The 18480-nt window shown below is 38.8% G+C and overlaps 1 protein-coding gene across 1 annotated transcript; it reads right to left on the bottom strand.

The window, feature by feature from the left end:
- Positions 1 to 336: 336 nt before the first annotated feature.
- LOC140140420 (uncharacterized) lies at positions 337 to 18227 on the bottom strand. The gene is made up of 3 exons (XM_072162181.1): positions 18156 to 18227; positions 869 to 1014; positions 337 to 615 (listed from the first exon to the last, which is right to left on the bottom strand). Exons 1-3 carry the CDS (start codon positions 18199 to 18201, stop codon positions 337 to 339), a joined length of 471 nt encoding a protein of 156 aa, XP_072018282.1. The 5' UTR covers positions 18202 to 18227.
- Positions 18228 to 18480: the final 253 nt, after the last annotated feature.

Genomic DNA, 18480 nt, shown 5'->3' with positions numbered 1-18480 from the left:
GGTGTATCTTTCCACATGACCAATGTTCATTGCCTACAGACCTATGATAGTATAGTGAGTCATTACAGAATGATTTTACCGACCGACCGACCCATCCCAAATATCCCACTGGAGGGCAAGCATTTTTTTCTTGGCCTTATGTACCCTCGTAACGTAAACAACAAACAGAATAGAAATAATAAATTGTCCATTGAATATGAGTACCGGTACTTGTTTATTAATAATTACATTATTTTGTTCAAGTGTGAAAATGGTTCTATATTCAAAGTTATTATAATTTAGATCTATTCAATAGTTTGTTTCTTATCAATATTTTCCAAACTTTAAATAAATAGGCTAATTATGATTAAAATTGTCCAGCAGGATTGTCAGAACGGTACATGTAGTTGAAATAACAACGGACATGTCCATGACGATCCCTGCAGTTCCTCCTGTAGCTGGTACGTTGCATTTGTCATCGTTACAACAGGTTATCTCGCCTAGGCCAAAGGGTTGAGGAAATACACCTGCTTTGGTACAGATCTTTTCCTGTTCTTCGCCTTCTTCCCCTTCTATGTTGTCACATCCCCGAGTCACACTTGCTGGCAAGAGGTCCGACTTCTCTGTAGCTATGATCTAAAAACAGAACCAAGTAATGAGATGTGAATGTGAAAATACACTCTTATGAAAAAAAGTCCAAAATAGAGAGCCTTTAAAAGTTGTAAAAAGAACCTTAAAGATTTAATAGGCGTATGAACTTTCTTGATAACATTGTCCCCCCCATGGGATCGGCGCGTTACTGATGAAATCTTCTGACCAGAAGACGAAACGTCAAAACATAATTACAATAATTTTTTTGGGAATAAAGCAGACTTTATGAAATACTTACAACACAGAAGTTGTCGGGACATGGCATCGCAAAAACAGTTGGCGAACTTGTATTAAAGTTTTGGTCAGAGCAATCGTCTTCCATCCCTTCAAACCATGTACAGAAGTAACAGGTGTTCTCATGGTCATCCGCGACTACTACATTAACTGCAAAATATAATGGAAATGTTTCACACTTTGGTTTGGGGTAACACAATGTTTTTAATGAAGTGAATCATTACATACACTCAAACAAAATTATCAAAAAAAAGTGGTTGATAAATGGAAAATTTTATTTTGACATCTCACTAGCACACGGCACGATGGAAGAGGATAATGAAAACGGTATTAACTATTATTAGACTTGAATGACAATGAGCGCCAATAAAAGGATTAGGGATTAATCTAATGTGATAATCACAACCAGGCACATGTAGCTTCCACGAGTGCAGAGACAGAGAGAGAGGGCTCATCCAGGCTCAGTGCACCTTAAGGGCACACAACTATGAATCAACTGGCGTAACTACCTCTTTCTCTCTCTTTTTTTTAAAGAAAAAAAACCAAGATCACTTTCCTCACAAGGAAGTGAGGATAACACTACTAAACAACTACTACTAACAACTGACTTGCAGAAACCAATCTAACAGCTTATGTGAATGAAGACACTGTTGGTTAGAACACTCAAAATAGGCAATGTGCCAACAGTCAATAACATCAACAGTTCAAGAGTCTTTTTGTCTGCAATGACAAACTGACATTCAACATGAATGTAAAATGGTTCAAAGTTCAAAGAAGTAAACGTCAGTTCCAGAGTTTTCTTTTAGAATTCCAAATGACATACGTAAATCAGTTCAAAGTTCAATGAAGTGACCATAGGAGGACACCGGTGATGGATTAAAATGTCATAGTACACAGTGACCTGTCCATTTAGTTTAACACATATTCTTATTCAATGGGTGCGTCTTGTAAAGAATTCACATAATTTGATTGGCTTTCGGGTGTATAATATCTCACAATAGTTGATAGTGATATTAGTCAGGGCGCGCGCCGCCACGCAACGGCGGCACGCTTGTTGCTTCTCAATGATCGCGCGATAATGCGTTCGCGTAATACACGTGCGAGAACTAAGAACGCGATACGGCGGCTTAGATGTTCGTGATGGTTTCGTTCATTTAAAACAACGGGGATGTCCTCACAAAAGTAACTTTATTTTTTCTGAAAAAAGGCAGTTTTTCTCGCAAAAATTACATTAAAACTGAATAAGAATGAGAATAAATGATAGGATTTTGTCTTTTGCCTATCAATATCGTGTCATAATGGATGGGCTGGCCAATATTTTATCGTAGTGGATACCGGCTGCGCCGGCATCCACTACTCAAAATATTGGCCAGCCCATCCATTATGACACGATATTGATAGGCAAAAGACAAAATCTATCATTTATTCTCTAAGTCTTTCAGGTGCTCAGGAAGTTTGTGAGGGCGCGCGGAACGCCTTTGTGTGAGCAATGGTGGCATGATCTCAGGGCCAACCATACTATTTTATTTATTTATTTGTGAAATCTTTATTGAGGGATTTAAACTACTTCAGTGGCAAGCACTGCTTTCCAAGCAGGCCCTCATACAATGAAGACACTGTTGGTTAGAACACTCAAAATAGGCAATGTGCCAACAGTCAATAACATCAACAGTTCAAGAGTCTTTTTGTCTGCAATGACAAACTGACATTCAACATGAATGTAAAATGGTTCAAAGTTCAAAGAAGTAAACGTCAGTTCCAGAGTTTTCTTTTAGAATTCCAAATAACATACGTAAATCAGTTCAAAGTTCAATGAAGTGACCATAGGAGGACACCGGTGATGGATTAAAATGTCATAGTACACAGTGACCTGTCCATTTAGTTTAACACATAGTCTTTCAGGTGCTCAGGAAGTTTGTGAGGGCGCGCGGAACGCCTTTGTGTGAGCAATGGTGGCATGATCTCAGGGCCAACCATACTATTTTATTTATTTATTTGTGAAATCTTTATTGAGGGATTTAAACTACTTCAGTGGCAAGCACTGCTTTCCAAGCAGGCCCTCATACAATGATATATACAACATTTTTACAGAATATATACAAAATAACATGATATTTAGTAATTTATATAAAAACATCAATAATAAGTGTGAAAGAAAATAAATATACCTCAAATACATGAATGATATAAATCTTAAAATACATACAATATAAATAAATGATTATAATTCAGCAGTAGTAATGATGCTTGCCTTGAATTGATGCAAAGACATAGTTTCAAGGTTTACACGACATGATGGTGGCAAATTGTTCCATAAGTTTGCAGCTCTTACAATAAATGTACGTTTACCACTGTTAGAATAATATTTAGGCACGATCAATGTGTTTGAAGAATGACTCCTTGTAATGTGATCATGAGTATTATGAACAAAGTCAAATTGATTACATAAATATTCAGGACACATATTTTTGATACATTTAAAGGTAAGAAAAATCATGTGATTAGACCATCTATCATAAAGTTTAATCCAATTTAAAGAACTTAACATTTCATCTACTGGTGTTCTGATATCAGCAAAGAGAATTGTTCTAGCTAATCTGTTGTGAAGTACTTGAAGCTGATATTGATTGGTTGTAGAACAATTAGACCAAACACTGCTGGCATAGTCGAAATGTGGAATTACAAGAGCATTAGAGAGCATAACTAAGGTTTTATGAGGAAGGAAATACTTTGCACGTTTTACAACACCAATTCTCTTGGAAACATTTCCAGATACATAATCAATGTGTGATGACCAAGACATATTACTATCAAACTTAATACCAAGATATTTGAAAACATCAACTCTTTCAATAATTTTGTCATCAAATGTAAGAGTTATGTCATTGTAATGATTAAGTGTATGATTAGTTCCACTTGTTTTGTCAGTATTTAATGTGAGCTTATTAGCTTTAAACCAGTTAGCTACAGTTTTTAGGTTGTATTCAAGTTGCATTTGTAAGTCATCAGCATTTTTTGCTTTACACATAAGAGAAGTGTCATCTGCATACATTACTGTCTTACAAGTTACAACATCAGGTAAACAATTAACAAAAATAATAAATAGCAGAGGACCTAAGATTGAGCCTTGAGGAATTCAAGTATTATAAGTTTTGAAATCTGACAGAAAAGAATTAACATGCACAGCTTGAGCCCTATTACTTAGATATGATTTAAACCAACCAAGTTCATTACCCTTAATACCATATTCAGCAAGTTTATTAATTAAAATTTCATGATTTACTGTATCAAAAGCCTTTTTTAAATCCAAAAATATAACTCCTGTTGCAAAACCATTGTCCGTATTATTAAGAATATAATCTTGGACATCTAGTAAAGTTGTTGTTGTGGAATGATTGGATCTAAAACCAAATTGAGAATCAGAAAGGATATTTCTACTACAAAGATAATCATATAATTGGTTATGAACAGTTCTTTCAATAATCTTCGAAATAATTGGTAAGACAGATATTGGCCTGTAATTGTTGTGTGACCCTTAAGGGTATCCGTAGGGAGAACACTTTGTTTTACGGCCAGGTCTGGCCAGGTGCATGTTTGTTCGCAGTCTACAGGTGTAACTAGGTTGTTGTATATTCTATAATTTTCCTGGTGTGTTAACTGTGATTACATCTAGACACCAGTTTATTTTTTATTTGAACGGGACCCTAATTTAATGAGAAAAACGCCGAAAAAGAGAGGCCCGGCAAAAGCCGATTTGCAGACAATTTGTTGTAGCTACAGACAGCTCGTATTCCATATAACAACTACGGAAACCAATCAGTGCCAGAAGTGTTGATTTATATTTCATCCACTTAGGTTTGGCTTAACCCACTAAAAGGTAAAACTTTAAGGTAAATGTAGTGTGTGTGTAAAAGTATATTTCTCAAAATGGAGGAGAGCGCCTATGACTATTGTCCGTTCTGTCTACATGGTCTATGATAATTATTTTCTTACCGAAATATATTCACTTAACACAGACCACGGTTGCCAAACAAATGAGGGCAAACCGCGGGTCAAATCATTGAAAAGTCGCCCAATATTTTTTTTATCAACCGTTGGTTTCTATGAGATAAAAACCTACCAGAAGTCGCGTAAGCCAATGTTGAGAAGTCATGCAATATTTTTCTTAACCATCAATTGGTGTCTATAGGACAGGAAATTGTCGCGAGGAAAATCTTCAAAACTCATCCTATTGACCTAGGCCTATTACATCGCGGGTTTGGCAACCCTGCAATATGTAAGCCAATGTTGAGATGTCATGCAATATTTTTCTTAACCATCAATTGGTGTCTATAGGACAGGAAATTGTCGCGAGGAAAATCTTCAAAACTCATCCTATTGACCTAGGCCTATTACATCGCGGGTTTGGCAACCCTGCAATATATACAGTTATATAACATCGCACCGCATTGTGAGGTGAACGAACTGAATGTTGACATTGTATTCAGGATTTAAAACAAGAACTGTCTTTAACCAGACAATGCGGTTGGTATAAAACATAGCGTGTGATATCATGATATCAACTTCAAAATCTAAAAACAAAAAAAAGTAAAGAAATAATTTAGGGCGAAATAAATAAACAGCGTACAGCAGGTGCTATCTTGTCAATAATGATAAGAGGAACATGAAAAAACCAGCAGAGAGCATGCACCCCAGTAAAGAGTTAAATAAAGCAAGGAAAAATCATAATGTGCAGAAGGCCTACTTTTCGGATGATATTCACAGAAACAAAAAAAGAACTAAAGATCTAAAAACAAAAGTAAAAAAGAAAATGAGGGCGAAATAAATAAACAGCGTACAGCATGTGATGACTTGTCAATAACGATAAGAGGAGCATGTACCTCAATAAAGAGTTTAAATAAAACAAGGAAAATCATAATGTGTAGAGGCCTACTTTTCGGATGATATTCACTGAAACAGAAAAAAAGAAATAAGTTTAAAGAATTATATATTTTAAGATTAGATAATGAACAATCATACATAAAAATGTGACAGGTGTCTGATGATATTTATACACTTCGAGCAAAAAATAAAGAACTACTTAACACGCGACATAAATAAATAGCCATATTTTATGAACGAACTGAATGTTGACATTGCGGACCAGGATTTGAAACAAGAACTGTTTTCAAAAAGAAAACGCGGTTGGTATAAAAACATAGCGTGTGCTATCATGATATAAACTTCAAAATCTAAAAACACAAGTAAAGAAATAATTTAGGGCGAAATAAATAAACAGCGTACAGCAGGTGCTATCTTGTCAATAATGATAAGAGGAACATGAAAAAAACCAGCAGAGAGCATGCACCCCAGTAAAGAGTTAAATAAAGCAAGGCAAAATCATAATGTGCAGGAGGCCTACTTTTCGGATGATATTCACAGAAACAAAAATAAAGAACTACGTTAGTACGTTTAAAAAATTATATAATTTGAAATTAAATAATGCAAAATCATACATAAAAATGTGACATGTGTCTGATGATAATTATACACTTCGACCAAAAATTAAAAAATACTTAACACGCGACATAAATAAACAGCCATCTATCAAGAATGACAAGAGGAACATGAAAAAAAAACACCTAATATATGAGAGCATGCACCCCAATAAAGAATTGCTTTAAAATAAAACAATGAAAAATCATGACATGTGAAATGTATGTTGATACACTTATAAATAATACTCAAGGGTGAAATAAAAAACACCTTATCTACCGATATTTCCACAGTTAAACATACTCAGTGATCACTTGTACTAAAACAAAAATAAAGAAATACTTCACAAATGATAAGAGGAACACATAAAAATAAATAAGCGAGCATGTCCCAAAAAAAATTAGTAAAAGATAAAATAATGATAAAACGTACAAGAAGGGGCAAAATATTTGTCGCAAAAACTTATTAAATGCTCATTTGCTCTAAGATATTTAATGTTTGCAATTTACTCCTAGTTTATCATTTATTTATTATTTATCTAGGCTTATATATCTTTTATTTATTTATCTATTAATTTATCTATTTATCAATTTATTTCAATATCATTATTATTAAGTGCCTATTTATAATGATATTTAAATCTAGCAACATTATGCTTACGTCATCCAGGAGTTATTATCCCACCTGAAATCGCCATATAAACACAAATTAATAAAGAAATACCCAATGGGTGAAATAAAAAGCATGATCTATCTTTTCAAGAATGAAAAGAGGATATAAAAATATAACAGAGCATGTCCTATAAACATGATAAAGAATTATTTAAAATCGTACAAATGTGAAACATGTAATATGACATATACTTAAGGGATCTGGAATGAGCGTTTTGAGCGTTTCGACAGTATTTTTTGTGGGAAATGAGAGCACATCAGACATATCGAATTGCATTCTGAATACGAAGAATGTCTTTCTCATATCAAATAATTTTCATTTTTTGAAATTCACGATATAATGCAAATTTTATGACAAATTATTAAAATTTGATATTTTTCAAAAATATTTCAACCCATATCTTCAATACGAAAGGTCAAAATTTTCAATTGATCGTCGGCCTTTCCTCCCAGCTACATATACTTAAAGAATGTATCATTAAATTTATAAAATTTACTTCGAGGACTGTTATATATCAAAATATCAATTTTAATGATTTGTCATAAAATGTGTATTACATTGCGAATTTCAAAAAATCAAAATTATTTGATATCAGGACATTCTTAGTATTCAGAATGCAATTCGATATGTCTGATGTGCTCTAATGTCCCACAATAAATACTGTCCAAACGTTCATACCCCAGCCCTTAACATAAAACAAAATAAAACGGTCATGATAATATGACATTAAGGGCGAACACCACTAATGAAGCGTCTTGGTTGAAATGCACGTGAAAATTAATGTCTTTCTTTGCTCAATTTGAGGCCTTTTTGGCTCTCATAGTTGCCTGATGTACCCCGTTACATTTTATTAAGAAACAAGGTAGTATAGTTTCTCTCCATTGATTTTGCAATAGCGTCTCCAGGAGGGGGGCTCAGAGGGCTTTCAGATTTATGCGGTGGGGGGCTTAATGGCTAAAATCGCCAAAAATCGCCTGATTTTACATATCCCTCTAGCGTTGGTTGTCAGTAGATTGCAGTCACTCCTCATCAAGTGTTGACAAAGACAACAGTGGTTGTTGAAACGTACACAGTAAGTGCATTTTCTTGGATCAGATACTACGAACTCTGGTTTACTAGTTTACTCTACCGATCCTGATGAATTTGTTCAATCAATAACGATATCTGGGGGACCAATCACAAGCCAGATTCATTTAAAGATGCATTACATCATGACCAATTTTAGTTAGGCCAGAAATTGGCCTAACTCTCCATAGAATCCCGTGTTAAAAAGTTATCCGCAATCCAAAGTCAGTAGTCCACTTGGGAAGCTAACAAACAGAGGGCGTACGGTGACTGAAAAGATTAGATGTGAAAATCTATCAATTGTGCACAAATAATAATCAGAGTTTTAAGCTTAAATGCAATAGCCAGAAGCACAATTGGCAAGTGGAGTACGGAGAAGTCTAGCTACACCCTGGACGGGAAAAAAACAGTATTTGAAACGAGGAAATGTGCAATATGACTTAATGTAATACATTAGAAAAGGCTTAAAAGGCAACTATTAGGCCCTGATTCATATTTAATCATCATTTAGGCCTGTAAATTAGATTGTCTGTGTAAATTTAGCAGGATCCGACTTTTATGACGACTTTCAAAATGTGTTACATTTCAGAAACACCAAGCTGTTTGTGAGGTGGCGTTAGCTGTATGGGTTATAGGTTGAACTTTTTACAATATTTCTGGAAAAAAAATCCTGAAATCCATATATTAATTTTTACAATGGATGTCGTCATCTGACCTTCTGCTTGTAGAAAGGGGAAGTTTTGAAGAACTGAGTTGTTTTCCCGGCCCATGTCTGTACAGAAAGTCAGTGGGGGTTATTTACTGGTGTGCACCCTAAAAGGCCCTTGTCATAACCAATGGTGGCGGCATGATTTTTCCCGTGCATGAGGGATTAGGGAAAATTAAATTATATGTCTAAACTTGAGGTTGCATGTGTAAAACATGGTCTTTTTTTAACGCATGTTTGGGGTATTGAAATTATATTTTTTTGGCTTGCACAATCATGGTAAAGATCCATGTCATACATAAGAGATTATAGGACATACCTACTTGGTAGGCCTAATGATAATGCGTAAACTTTGTACCTGTTAGGGAACTGAAATCAGACTGAAAACACAAACGTCATTCGAGGCTCTGTCTCACCAGTTGCATTTACAAGGCCCTTGTTATAACCAGTGGTGGCGGATGATTTTTTTCTGGGGGGGGGAAGGGTCACACAAGGTTCTGAACAGAAACGTCACATACGGACCAACCCACACTACCGAGAACCGCGAATGCCGAGAACCGCGAAAGCCGAGGACCGCTCTAGTTTACATTATTCTTATCACCAGATTTAAAAATTGGAGTAACTTTGGCTTTCTTCCACTCATTAGGAAATTTAGAACTGTTTAAAGAAATATTACAAATATGAGCAAGTGCTTTGACACATAAGGTGCGGCCAATTTGAGTAGTTTTACATTGAATTTATCTAAACCTGGTGACTTATTATTATCCATATTACATATTTGATTATATACAAAATCATAAGATACAGAAGAGAATCTAAAACTCTCACTATGGTTACATCGAGATATACTACTTTTTCCATCATTACATGGGCAAGTGATATCAACATTATCAAATTGTCTGCTAAGTTCTTCACCTACTGAGGTGAAGAATTGATTAAATGAGTCAGCAGTGTCTTTACCTGTAGCAATATTACCATGACCATTTTGACTTATAATATTAGGCACAGTTGGTTTATTATTTTTACTTGGAATTACTTTTTTAAGTGTTTTCCATAACTTTTTACTATCATGTACATTATCATTAATTGCCCTTTCAAAGTGCTTCTTCTTCAAATAAAATTTCATATTATTAACTCTATTTCTAACTGACTTAGCCTTTTCCCAATCATCAGGGTCATTTGTTTTATGAGCCTTGGCATACAAATAATCCCTATCCTTACACAATTTAAGAAAATTACTGTCTACCCATTCAGGAGATGTCCTTTATACGCTTAGTTTAAAAGGTGCATGTTTATCACATGCTTCATTAAACAATGATTGCCACTTAGATAAAGCATCATCAACATCATCAATACAGTTTACTTGTTCCACAAAGTGTGATTCATCAAAATTTTTGAAGTTTCTGGATGTGACAGTTCTTGGAGGCAATTTAATTTGTTTGTGTTTACGAACAACATATATTAATGAGTGATCACTAAGTCCTAGACTATGTACACCTGACGAAATGACCAATTCTGGACGAGACACAAAGATCAAATCAATTATAGTTCTACTTTTGTCAGTAATTCTAGTGTAATCATTAATGAGTTGACACATTTGGGAATTTTTTGCAAGATTGGTTACTTTTTTAGAATCACATTTTTTGCAACATCCAAATTAACAAATTATACACATCTTCATAAATATCATTGCACTTTTGAAACAAAACATTCATTTTATCAATATAATCAACAGTAGAATCTGGTGGTCGATAAATAGTACCTACAGCAACAGGTTTGGTGTTAGGTAAGTTGATTTCAACAAAAATTGCCTCTACCTCATCATCATGAATATCAATATTTTCTTTAAAACATAAATTTTTCTTTTACATAACACATTACTCCACCATGAGTCATCCCATTACTTCTATCAAGACGACAAAAATTATAACCACTTATCATAAGTTCAGAGTCATCAATACTATTATCTGTCCAGGTCTCACTCAGACAAAGAACATCAATATTGTTTTCATGCACAAAGATATCCAGATAATCAAGTTTGTCAATAACACTTCTAATGTTTAGATGAGCCATTTTGAGACCTTGTTGCAACTTGCACTTTAAATCAACAAAACACTTACCAAAAGGGAGCTCATCATTAGCAATTCGTGTAAAACAGCAATCACATAACCAATTCACAAAATTATCTGTTAAAGATCTACCAATACATTGAACATGAAAATCAAGATTACAATTATTACAAGATAAATACTTAGCCTTACCAATTTTACAATTACACTGTCCACAGAACATATGTTCTTGGCAACTATTGATATTATTATTTCTTTAACACGAGTCCTTTTTTTATTTACCTCTTCCTCCACTGAGATGGAGTCATGTGAAAATCCTGTTGGAAAGCATTTGAAGCACAAGAAATAAAGTTCCGGGCAAGGAGAGCTCTGCCTGATTTTGACAGGTGCAGGCCTTCATCCGCGATATGAGTTCTTTCAATATTGTTATTGTTGATAAAGAGTAAGTCCTTTGCGTTACATAAATCATGAAGCCTAGCATTAAATTCGTTGATCCACATTCGATGGGCGTAATTTCTCTGAGTAGTAAGTGATGATATCGCGATTTTAATTGAAGGGTCAGTTTTCAAGATTGCAGCTAGAAGAGAGTTGTACATATCAAGACATTCATTTACAAGGCATTTTGACAAGTCATTTGTAGCACAGTGGATAATGATTAAGTCCGGTTGTTCCTCTTCAATGATAGGGGCAGCCAGTTTTGTCCATGGCCTACAAGAAGTTTTGGGATGGAATCTCCAATTATCAATATCTTCCTTCTGGTATGTTTGCGTGAAGCTGAAGCTGTTGGTTGTGGTGGTTCATGAGTTGGTTCAACAGGGGTAGGAGATGGCGTGGGAGGAGGGAAAAGTAATCTTGGCTTTGGTACAGGTCTAAGTTTCTTGGTTGGAGAGTTGCGGCTGGTTACAATTGTGGGGATATTCCTGGGCACGTCGCAGTCCTCAACTTGCAGAGCACTAAAACGGTTGCTGGTGGGAATAGTAGCAACTGCTTCACAAGTCTGTGGGGCGGGGGTAGGGTTTGGATTCACAATTGGTTCATAGGATGGCTGTTGTTGAAGTAGTGAAGTTCTTGGTGCTGGTTTTGGTACTAGTTTAGGTGCTTCCTCACATTGGGTGGACATACATGTGGTGGTGGTGTCACATTGGGTTGATGCACATGACGTGGTGGTAGTGGTTTGTGTTCCAACACTGGCATAAACTGGAGCATCATCTGTTTGTATTTCAACAGCTCTGGAAGATGAATAGTCCATGACATTTGCAGAAGCATTGAGATCAAAACATGGCAGTGTTGAGCTTCGCTGGGGGGTTGATGTTTGAGGCTGCGTACAAATTGAAGTGTTCTGGCAGATGTCTGGAGAGGGGCCAACAAATGATGTGTCAGAGTCAATTCTACTGCTGATTTCATGAAGGACGGAGTCTACCCATTCAGTATGCTGGGTGCCTTGAACAGAAATAGTAAATGTTGAAGTATACATAGTAATAGTTGCCACTGGTGTAGAAGATCTGAAGATAAGTCCACATTTGCCCTTGCATTCAGGGGATCCATACATAGCTGATAATTGGTGGCGAACTTCTTGAATACATTCAGGGTCCACATGTATTGTAGTGGAAAATGTTTTTGGAATAATTTTCCATTTCTCAGTGTTGTAGATTTCTCCATTTGTAAATCCAGCAAAGGACAAGTTCATGAAAGTATGTATAGTACTCCATGCTGAGCCAATTGTCCTATTCAGGGAAGATGCCATTGTTCAATTAGGACCCTATTGTCCAGTGAATAGATGATGGCTGGATGCAAAACAGGAAGTGCAGTGATGAAAATCAATAATGATGTTTACAGTTTACAGTTCCAAGTTGTAGATATTACTCAAAATTGATATATAAAATGCAATATAATTGCAAAATTATATGTCCATACAAAATAAAAAGCACATGTGAAGAATCCTGGTGCTTAGCTGGTTACAACAGTATAAAATTTATGTAGTATACTTCAATGAAGACTGTTAAATTGACGGATGTTTGGGAGCTCAAGAAGTGTGTGTGTGTGCACTCTTGACTCAGCAGCTATATCTGCTTGGGGATACTTTCACTAACCTCACTGCTGTTACCGGTACATGGATTAGACTGTGCAACCAAACCGGAGGTATTGCTGGAGCTATGACCGCTATCGCGCAAGGGATCGCGAGGATCTGACTCAGAACTGGGGTGCGAGTGATTAGCATTCCTGGGCAGGGGGTCACAAGTAGCAGGTGTGGACAACTCGCCAGGTATGAAAGGAGGCTCTGGAGGAGTACATTCAGGGACCACTTCAACAAACTCGGAATCCTCGGTGGGTGGAGACGACTTGGGAAAGGGACGAGAATCCAGGTCAGGATAATACTGGACCTTAAAGCACTCAGATTTCTTGATACGATAAGAAGTATTCCGAAGCTGAGAACCCACAAATTTGCGGATGTTGCACCATGGGCCTTCGATAGTAGTGACTAAGTAGCGATCTCTAGCATGAGATTTTTTGCGATCTGAGTAGAGGTAGACAAGATCACCAACCTCCAACTCTGCTGCTGGGGAGGCAGAGGCTAATGGGGCCTTTGAATGAGCACTGTGTGGGTGGTTGGCTTTTCGCAAGGCATGCTGGGCCTGAATCATTTGACAATCAGTGAAAGGAACCTGCTCATTGGTAAACTGGTCTCGCTGAAACCACATCTCACGGGCTGAAAGACCTCGAGATCTGATGCGAGTATTAAGGGCTGCAGTAGCAATGGCAAGTGATAATGCTGTAGCCGGACCACCTGTAGAATCTTGTCTGAGCAACTCATCTTCAAGCTCACGAATGGCTTTCTCAGCAACAGGATTCTTGTTATTATTTTTAATACGACTGATCTCAACCGATAGATGGTAACGTGTGAGAAGTTTGTCATTGGCGAGTCGAACAAACCCTGGTGCTGGGTCAGTACGAATGACTGCAGGGGGCCATCAAGTGGACGAAGTTCAATGCACAATTGAATCAGGGCATCACGCAATGTGCCATGTTGTTCATTCTCGACAATGCAAGAAGCTGTGTAGGACGTTGAGGTTTCGCGCAGCACAAGGACTAGCTGGCGGCTACGCTTCAGGATATCAGCTGCAAAAGAAATGCCAACTGCATCGGGAGGGTCACTTGAGGACTGCTCAATCAATGCCTTAGGGGCATTGGACAGAGAAGCACACTGGTGACAAGTTGATGTCACTTGATCAATAGCCTTGTCCATATCAAGAGCATAAAAGTAACGCTGGGTCACCAAACTGAGCTGATGTTTGGACGGATGGTCAAGTTGGATGTGCAGGGCAGTGAGAAGACCATTTAAGACCTGTCTGGGAACAACAATACAATCGCGAGTTGGGGACAATGGTTGATCATGACGAACAACAAGTAGGCCATCTCTAGCGATAGATGCAACCTGCAAATAGCGCTTCACATCTTTGACAGAAGTAGCTTTCTTTGAAGGGCGAGTGCCCTGAACTAGATGAGCATGTGTTCGTCGCAGATCCGGGCATTCCTGCTGAATAGCATGCCAGGCTGCTTTGCTGGCAAAGGAGAGCTTAGCTTTCCCGGACAGAATGTCATGTGCGGAAACACGAAGGACAGTTGCTTCCTCTTCACGTTTGATAAAGGAGCATATTTGACAAGTGGGCTCAGTGCTGTCAGGGGCATTACGACTAGCAAAGTCTGAGGGGGTGTTAGCTGATCCTGCAAGATGACGAACAGATGCTTGGAAACGACTGACAGTGGAGAGGAATGTGGACACGCGAGGACTGGCTGAAAACTCAACCCGGCAGAGCTTTTCATATGCCTGAACACAAGGTTTGCTGTCAGTGAGGATACATGTCTTGTGTTTGGACTGAATAACATAGGGACTGAAGTGCTTGGTGGAGGCAGAAATAGACAGCGCCTCAATTTCACAGGGTAACCATGTTGGCTGTCGATCACGCAATTTAGCACTGAAGAACCCGGCGAGGAAGAGTTTGTCATTGCGGGAAATATACAATGTCGACCCAATGCTATGTTTCTTCACGGATCCATCAGTAATGATCCAAAGCTGATCATTGGGATGGGGAAGTGTGACTGCCCTAGCGGAAGACAGTGCTGCTTGAGCCTTGTGAAAAGCAGTATGCAGACTATCAGACCATGTAAGCTCTTCAGTTGATTGGTGCCCTGCAATAGCATCATCTAATGGGGCTACCAGACTGGCACAATTCTGAATGACACGGGCCAGAACCTTGTATGCACCGATGAAGGACCGCATGCCACTAACTTTGCTTGGAGGCGAGCAGCTGGAAAGTGTGGCGATGCTATGGGGGCTAGCACAAAGGGTTCCATTTGACCAAATCCAACCCAGAATTACTGTCTTTTGGGGGCAAATGACTGTTTTGGAAGCAGAAAGACGTAACCCAGACTTAGACAAAGCTTGCAAAACTTGACGCCAATTCTCAACAAGTTCATCCACAGTATTACCACCACAGTACAAGTCATCAGCGAGTTTTGCTACGACACCTTTCTCTAAGAGGTCACCAAGGACACGACACATCAGTTCCTCAAGGGCTGTTTCAGAACCTGGCATACCCATGGCACACCGTGTATACACACGCACCCCACGAAAGGGAGTTGCAACACCACAGTATTTCATGGACTCATGGGATAAAGGAATTTGGTAGAAAGCACTAGTCAAGTCAGTGGCAATCAAATACTTCCATTTGGCAATTGAACGCAATGTTGAGTCCACATTGGGCATTAGAGAGGGTTGTGGCTTGCTGTATCTACCGACATCAGCAAATGCAGTAACCAGACGAAAGCCTCCATTAGGCTTCTTGACAAGAAAGGACGGGTTAAGGTATTCGACACACACACCGACATCTTCAGGTCTAGCAAAGACGCCTGCTTTTTCAAGCTGATCAAACTTTGATTGCAACTCTTGGAGTTTATCCTGTGCATACAATGGGAGACGACCTTTGCGTTGGGGGGGTTGGACCGGTCCCATATTAACCACAGATTTGAAAGGGCCGACAGCACCATTGTAACCTGGGAAACTAGGGTCAAAAACCTCATCGTACTCATCGAGAAGACTGCGGAAGTTGGATTGCTCACAAGTGCCAAGTATACCATCTGGGTCAAGGGCAACAGCAGCTGAGTAGTTAACCGGTAAACTGGGCTTTGGGACATTGACTGATGCTGCTGCAGCAGTGTGTGATGGCTTAGAAGCTAGTGATGGTGAATAAACAGTGTGTATCTGGCCAAGATGTTCATGCTTTCTGATGACAAGTGGCACACCAGTATTGTTGGGAATGCGAACCCTGCCTGCAATACTTGTGATTACATCAGGCTTGGGCCAGGCTTGTTTGGGCGGTAGGAACCTACCGAGCGGGGTATCAACACGGGGCTCAATGGCAAAAGTAGCATCTGATTCAACGATGTCTGCAGGGAGATTTACCTCAACGTATGAGCCTGGCCATATGGTAGTGTTTTGAGAAGGTCCACGAAGTATATGGGCACGACGAACAGTGTGCTGGGATTTGGGGCTCTTGTTGGCGCCATAAGTGATAATTGTACCATCTTTCAAGATGATTTGGTTCTTAGCAGGGCGAATTGCGACATCATTGCATTTCATGAAGGGAATACATGCAAGGATTTCTTCGTCAAGGTCTCTAACAACTAGACCTTTAAAGACAAAGGAGTGTCTGTCACGAGTAAGGTGAGGGTTGGTTCCCCAACTACCTTAAGAGGGATGACCCATCAGCTTGACGGGCAGACTGCGAACTCTGATGAATGGGGCATCCTAATCGTTGGACAGTGTTTTCGCGAATGAGATTACCAGTGGATCCACTGTCAATGGTGATGCGGACCGCATGGTGCTTGTGGAATGCATCTACATAAGGAGACTGATCAACATGAATTCGCAGCGCTGTCTGAACATTGGGCTGCGCACTAAGGTCAGATTGGTCAACAAAGGCGCATGCTAAATCTGAGTCGCTGTCACAATCATCAAGGATGTTCAGCTGACGAGCGCGGGCCAGGTATTTTCTGTCCTTTTCAGGGAGGTACGAGCACTCGCTTAAGAAATGCGCATGGTCATGCCGACCAGCTTGCTCACACAGAGGGCAGGATTTACCAAATGATTTCTTAGCTTTCAATTTAGGCATCGGTCTACGCTGACTACTAGTGCGCATGCTGCGAGCAGCATCGTTTGAGCTCAGCTCATCCAGGAGCGAATCCAGAGCTTCAGAAATTTCGGCTTTGATAGAAGCCAAGGTGCGGGATCTTAGCTCTGTACCGTACCGCTGCTTTACTAATCGGGGCAGATCAGGGTTTATAAGACGCAACCAAGTTAACACTACAAAGTTTTCTAGTGTAGGCGTAATCTCCTCATCTTCATCGATGACTTGGTCATGGTGACTGATGCCGCCTCCTTCACGCATGAGGTTGTCTTCGGTGAATGCTACTAGACGCTGGTACAAGTCCTCTGGCCGTTCATCAGGGCCAAGGCTAAAATTGTTGAACTCTAGGAAGTGGCCACCTGTTGTTTGGAAGCCAAAATGGAGACGGATGGCTTGCCATATCTTGTTCAGGCTGGTGCAGTTTTTGAGTATTGTATTTCGTGAGATAATTGGACAATAGTTGGCTATTTGTCCAAGCATAACTCAATGCAGCATTTTTCTGGACTGCTGTTTTCCTTTGGGCTTCCTGTATGTCCTCACCATCGTTAGTGAGACCTCGAAGAGGGAAGTTTTTGACTTTTGCCCCATACCGCTCCTTCAACCAAGTAGGGAGAAAAGCTTGGGTCTAATGACAGTGTATACTGGAGGTTATGTTTCCAGCTTTCAAATGAGTTTATTGTTTCGTTCTTTGTTAGAGGCCATTGCTTCGGCGCACGATGTGTTGTGGCCATTGCTGATTGTTTTTACACTCGTGTATGTGAACCAGAATAAAAGCTAATATGCAGCCTTGCAGGCTTAAGCTTACTGTTTTAAGCTTACTGGTCGCTCACAGTCTTGTGAAAGATCACACATTTAGGGTTCAAGATGACCACCAATTTCGTCAGGAAGGTCAGCTGAGAGACTTCAGAGATGACTGGTTTCGAATCCAAGCTGTCACCACGCCAAAAAGGATTATGGATTAATCTAATGTGATAATCACAACCAGGCACATGTAGCTTCCACGAGTGCAGAGACAGAGAGCGAGAGCTCATCCAGGCTCAGTGCACCTTAAGGGCACACAACTATGAATCAACTGGCGGAGTTGTTTAGTTTTACAGAAGATGCAGAAATGCTACTTACCAATTATGGATAAGACAAATATCGTCAATACCAAAAGACCTTTCATGGTTGGTAGTTGTTCCTAGAAAACCTGTATGTCAAAAAAAGAACAAATATCTTCAGAAACTTCTCTCATCATGGGTAGGCCCCTATCATTAGTATAGGCCTACCACATGATTAAGAAATAAAGGCTAATTATGCAGTATATCCTTTACAACCAAATAATGAGGCAGTAAAAACGTAAATAATGGGTGGTGCTTATCTGAACCCATTATTTAAACGTATTATACTGCTGATGACACTTTTTTGCGTGTAAAACATGATGCGATACCATTAACTTCTATTC

The sequence above is a fragment of the Amphiura filiformis genome, chromosome 19 (assembly GCF_039555335.1).
Source record: "Amphiura filiformis chromosome 19, Afil_fr2py, whole genome shotgun sequence".
Classification (NCBI taxonomy): domain Eukaryota; kingdom Metazoa; phylum Echinodermata; class Ophiuroidea; order Amphilepidida; family Amphiuridae; genus Amphiura; species Amphiura filiformis.
The sequence above is the reverse complement of the archived record's forward strand: the minus strand, read 5'-3'. Positions and strand labels throughout refer to the sequence as shown.